The 5,361-nt window shown below is 55.5% G+C and overlaps 1 protein-coding gene across 5 annotated transcripts in view; it reads right to left on the reverse strand.

Annotated features, from left to right (window-relative positions):
* Nucleotides 1–552: 552 nt before the first annotated feature.
* The window catches only part of BAG6 (BCL2-associated athanogene 6), an 11,276-nt gene continuing 6,467 nt past the window's right edge, over nt 553–5,361 (reverse strand). For 4 of the 5 annotated variants that reach the window (XM_010833304.1, XM_010833306.1, XM_010833303.1 and 1 more), the window contains 14 exons: nt 5,207–5,319; nt 5,010–5,097; nt 4,604–4,887; nt 3,587–3,884; nt 3,270–3,439; nt 3,031–3,084; nt 2,797–2,899; nt 2,582–2,706; nt 2,278–2,424; nt 2,116–2,175; nt 1,864–2,007; nt 1,673–1,780; nt 1,062–1,208; nt 553–776 (listed from right to left, as the gene is read on the reverse strand). In XM_010833304.1, the coding sequence (XP_010831606.1) occupies nt 681–776; nt 1,062–1,208; nt 1,673–1,780; nt 1,864–2,007; nt 2,116–2,175; nt 2,278–2,424; nt 2,582–2,706; nt 2,797–2,899; nt 3,031–3,084; nt 3,270–3,439; nt 3,587–3,884; nt 4,604–4,887; nt 5,010–5,097; nt 5,207–5,319 (1,937 nt within the window). In that variant the 3' untranslated portion in view covers nt 553–680. The remainder of the gene's footprint in view (nt 777–1,061; nt 1,209–1,672; nt 1,781–1,863; nt 2,008–2,115; nt 2,176–2,277; nt 2,425–2,581; nt 2,707–2,796; nt 2,900–3,030; nt 3,085–3,269; nt 3,440–3,586; nt 3,885–4,603; nt 4,888–5,009; nt 5,098–5,206; nt 5,320–5,361) is intronic. The other variant, XM_010833308.1, reaches the window with a different exon arrangement.

A 5,361-nucleotide genomic window follows, 5' to 3' on the forward strand; every position in this document is an offset into this window, starting at 1 on the left:
AAATCATAACCTTTGCCAGCGTTCCAGAGGTCTTGGCAGACGCTGCAAAGGTTATGATTTGGCCCTAGGTTTCTGCCAGGTTTTGTTTGTCAGCACCAAGCTAGCTAAAGGAGGGGCATGACAACTGCTTCTAAAAAGAAATAGTGGACAGCCCATAGCCACACATCACTTTGGTCCTGTCTGCAAACCAGAAGTGTCTTTTTAGTCAGACTCTGATAGGAACAGTGGGTGAACAGTGGGCTCCTTGAACTGGGTAGACCAGTTCCACCATAGTCAAAGTTGGCTGAGTTACCCTGGTACCACTGCATGCTGGTAAAGCCAAGACTTATATAGGTCTGCAGCTACTTGGCAATTAAGTGGGTTTTTTTTACTGTTTTGAGAGTCCTATCCTAGCATGCACCTGAGCAGGTTTCTTTCATTGCTTTTGAAGCATTCCTTGAAAATGGCCAACTCTACAACAGGATACTGCTCATCTGTTCATGGTAAAATGTTAAAAGCTGTCTAGTATAGCTGGGTTGCTGGAAATTATGAAACCAACTTCATAGAAAATTAAAACATTTAGACTATTTAATGAAGACAATTTACAGACAGAGAGCCAGGAAAATCTGACTTTTTATTTCTTAAATACTGTAAAGGAAGAAGGGGGGGAAATGGTCCCCTGATGATGGAGGGCCATGGAGCTAGGGATCATCAGCAAAGGCCCTGTGGGCATTCGGGAAGCGCTGGGGGCTGTAGTTGGGGTCTTCCTGCAGTCGCTTTTGTATGTCAGCCCGGAGCTAGAGAAAGCAAAGGAGGTTGGAGTGGCACAGGCGCAGACCCTAAGACCCCAGCAAGCACATGAGCCATCCCTTAGGAGATACCGTTTCCCCCACCAGCCGTATACTGTCCAGGAACCCAGTAATAGCATCACTGAGGCTTCCCAGACGCCTCCAGGAAAACATTGTAAAACCAAGTGGTAGTCCCAGACTCACCAGTTCACCTCTGAAGGGATCCAGGGAAGAGGGACCCTAGCCCAACCCCTCCCACTAGACCATCCCTATGCTGCTTCAAGGTGGGGGCACCTGCTGCCTGTAGCTCTCCTGAACCTCTGGTGCCTCCAGGTCCCGGCTCAGGCTCTCGGGGCTCGTCAGGGGCCGAGCTCCGGCTGCCTTAGCTGCCCGGCTCACGGCCTCTGAGAGAAGCAGCTGGGGGCCCTCACCCTGCATCGTCTGGGGGACAGGGGGTTGAGAGGGAAAAGAGGATCAAGGTCAGATCCAGTGCCACCACCCAGCTCACCCTCTGCATGAGTCAACCACTGAGCCTCCATGCTAGTGGAGAGAACAGAGACAGTCCGTGTGTAGTTTTGTCCGTCTCTGGCCAAAAATGGCATTTGAATGTGCTGGACTTGGTCTCCAAAGCAAGAGAGAGAGGATGGGTCAAGCCATCCAGCATTCTCAGCTAGTCCACAAGAGGATACCTGCCTTAAGAAAGATGTGCCCTAGTCAAACAGGGTTTGGGCAATTGTGGGGTGACAAGACTGCTGGCAAACAGCAATGCAAAGGTCCCAGAAGGGTTTCCTTGTCAATTAAACGAGGGGACTAAAAACCAGGATGAATTCCTGTCTCTAGTTTGATTGTAAGCACAACAGGGGAAATCGGATACAGAGGGATCCTCAGCGAAGAGGCAAACCAACCTTGCGTCTCTTGGCAGGCATACCACTGAGGTAGGCATCGCTCAGGGGGGGCTGCGGTTTCACTTTCCGCTGGCTCTGAATGTCCTGCTGGATAATAGGGACCCATTCCTGGGGAGGGAAGGATAATAAGAAAGTAGCAATCGCCACAGCCTTCAGCTGCCTTAACCCACCAACCCCCTCCTGACACTCACTGGGGGGACTGCAGCTGCCCAAGGTTCTGTCTCAGAGGAAGCTCCATCCTGTTCGTCTCGGGAGCCCCCCTCAGGAGCAGGAGGTGGGCCTCGGGACATGGCCTCTTCTGCTGTAGTTCCAGGGGCCGGGGAAGCATTCTCCCGCTGGGAGTCAGACAGTGGGAAGACCCAGGCTTCAGATTTCTCAGCCTCCAGCCCTTCCGCCCAGCCCTCCACTCCACGTTAGCTGGCTCCTCAACCTCTCCCTGGTACCTGAGGCTCAGGGGAAGTTCTCTCTGATCCCTGAACTTCCATTGGCTCCTCAGGAAGTGTCTGTGAGAGGGGGCAGAGAAGGAGACCACCACAAAAGGCCCTCTCAGATCTCTCTGGTTCCCTCAAGTCCCCTAAGCCCACAGCCCAAGAGGACCCTGTTACCTGAGGGGGATCCCCAACCCTGCGAACGTATCTGAGAATGGCATCAGGGCCTACAGGCATGTGTTCCAGTACCACCTGCAGCCTCAGTCCCATCATAGTGGTCAGCCAGCTCACCAAGGACGGATTCACTCCACGAGACATGCGACGCTGGGGGAAGAAAGCAGACTTGAAACACAAAACCCTCAACTGGCCTTTGAAAGGCACCAAAGCACAAAGGGGGGCAGTTTGGAGGAAAAAAAATTGCAGGATACCAAAACCTGAGAAAAAGCAAAAGGCTGGGGATCTGGGACTGAGTAATGCTTACAATTCGGCCATTGATGACAGCAGCAAGCTCCATCTGCTGTCCCCCCAAGCAGTGCAGGTTCAGGGCCAAGCATTCAAACAGGCCCTGGTTACACAGCTCCAGCAGTCGGGCCCCAAATCCACTGTCTGTGGGCAACACAGAAGGACAGAATGCTGGTACCTGGCAGCCCTGAGCATCCAACATGCCCCCTCACTCTGGCTCAGCCAGCCCCTGACCTGTGCAGTGCATCACATGAGCAGCAATGCTGTTAAATTGCTCTTGGAGAAATTCCAGGTTTGTTCGGATGATGTCCACACCTGGCTGAACTTGCACCAAAGACTGAGAGAGAAGACACAAGAAGACCCCCAAATCAGAAACCCAGACAGACTGGGAGTCAGGGAAGCAGTAGCTGGAACAACAGCCACCCTGACCACAGTCAGGAAAGGAGCGGCTGGAAAAGGGATACTCACAAAACTCTCCCGCACATATTCTTCAAGCCCCGTGATCAACGCGTGGGTTGCCGTCTGCGGGCGGGTGGAGATAGCACAGGTTAGAACAAACCCCACCCCTCAAGACATGTCCCCCTCCTCCCCTAGCAAGCCCAGAGCTTCGGCTGGGGCAGTCACAGCTTTAGGCAAGGCGTAAACGAAGTCAGAAATAAGTAACAAAAAGTGAGATGGAGAACTCTGGGCCCAAGGTCTTCATTTACCCGGATGTTACCAGGTGTGGGCTCCTGGCCACCCAGGTAGTGCTGGTGGAAGAAAGACCGCAGCTGGGGCTGGAGCCGCTGCAGGGGCTGGAAATGCCCGTGGAGCAGCATCACCACATCCACCATGGAAAAGTTCTGGCACAGAAGAGACAGCAGGGCCCCGAAGAATCCTAGAGACAAGGACTGAGGTCAGCAGTGGCCTTTACCACCTGGTCTGCCCTCCAGCCCATCAGCCTCATCCCACCATCAACAAAGGCCACCAACTCTCCCCTGGCTGCCCGATCCCTAGAGAAGGCAGGACACCCTTATCTGCTCACCGAGAGCCCCATCGGCCCCGGGCTCAAAGATGTTGCTGGACCCACTGAGGCGCTGTATGAAAGCAGCGATGCTCTCACTGCTGCCAGCCCGGGCCCCCAGGGAGCCCAGCAGCGAGCTCAGCACACCCTGCACCACTGAGGTAAAGAACTCCAACGGCAGGCTTTCAGGACCCACGCTGCCAGGACTCCCGCTGCCACCAGAAGGGGACCCTGGTGGGGGTGCTGTCTGCTGCTCTGGGGCCGGAGGGGGCGGTGGGGGTGGAGGCGGCGGAGGAGGGGGAGCAGCTGTTTGTGTTGCCTGCACGAGAGAGAAGGAATAAAGAACAAAGAGTGAAATCAGAATGAGGACATAGAAAGGCATTATGCTTAGTTGCTCAGTCAGTCGTGTCCGACCCTGCAACCCCATCGACTGTAGCCTGCCAGGCTCCTCTGTCCAAGGGGATTCTCCAGGCAAGAATACTAGAGTGGATTGCCATGCCCTCCTCCAGCGGATCTTCCCAACCCAGGGATCGAACCCAGGTCTCCCGCACTGCAGGCAGATTCTTTATCAGCTGAGCCACCAGGGAAGCTCATGAATACTAAAGTGGGTAGCCTATCCCTTCTTCAGGGGATCTTCCTGACCCAGGAGTCGAACCGGGGTCTCCTGCATTGCAGGCAGATTCTTTACCAGCTGAGCTACCAGGGAAGCCCCAAAAATGGCACTGGGGAGGCACAAATCCACAGGGGTCTGGAAGGTATGGCCCTCTGTTCCAGTCTTTGCGCCTTACAGCAGAATACACATGGCAGCTTCTCATAAGCTGAGTCAGGTTGAGCAGTTACCCTCTGAACGGGTTAGCTCATGAAAGCAGGGACACAATTACTGTGCTTCTCTCTCCCAGCCTGTTTTCCTCATCTACCAAATGGAGGGTGCTGAGACAATCAATTCCCAATGTTCCTTCCCAGTGGCAACAAGACACCCAGTACCTGGCTGGGCTCAGGAAGAGGAAGGCTGAAACGGAGAGTCAGCCAGCCACTCACCTGCAAGAAGTCCGTCATGCCCTGGAGAAAGGCGGGTACACCAGGCATCGCCACAGTAATGGTGGGAGAAGCCATACCAGGCCCTCCAGTTCCCGGCCCAGCAGGCCCCAGCAGGTTCCCCAGGAGCTGAGAGAACTGAAGATCAGAGGTGGAGGCTTGAGGGGGCGGAGGCTGGGCGGGCCCCCCGGGGGCAGGGCCAGCTGTGGTAGCCGTGTTGGTGGTGCCAGAACTGGCTGACGCAGTGGCAGGGGCTGGAGATGGAGCCATTCCTGGGGTCCCCTGAGCTACAGAGAACAAAAGAAGACAGCTGAAAGCTCAAGGAAAACAAGACCCCACAGCATCTCCATTCTGGTGGAGAGAACTGGGAAACTGCTTCCATCTGAGGTGGAGAAGGACACGGACTCACCCACAAGGACAGGCTGCATAAGAAGCTGCCCCACGAGGCCGCTCACCATCTGGGCTAAAGAGGCGTTGGTACCCAAACCAGCGCCCGGCTGAGGGGAGAGGACAAGAGCAGGCTTTCAGACTTGGCCTCTCCATGTCCCACCACAGGAGTTTCTCCCCACACTCTTCCCCGATGGGACTCCCCTACCCCTAACTCACCAGAGCCCCTGAGACTGGGGGCCCCCCAGGATGGGAAGGCCGAGCCTGTGGAGGGGTGGGCCGGGCAATCACCAGCCGGGTGGGAGCTGTCGGGAAGCCTGGCACCTGCTGTCCTGTGGGTGGCAGAGGGGAGAGACCGAAGAGGGCTGAGGGCC

This window comes from Bison bison, unplaced genomic scaffold (assembly GCF_000754665.1).
Source record: "Bison bison bison isolate TAMUID 2011002044 unplaced genomic scaffold, Bison_UMD1.0 scf7180017863415, whole genome shotgun sequence".
Taxonomy (NCBI): Eukaryota; Metazoa; Chordata; class Mammalia; order Artiodactyla; family Bovidae; genus Bison; species Bison bison.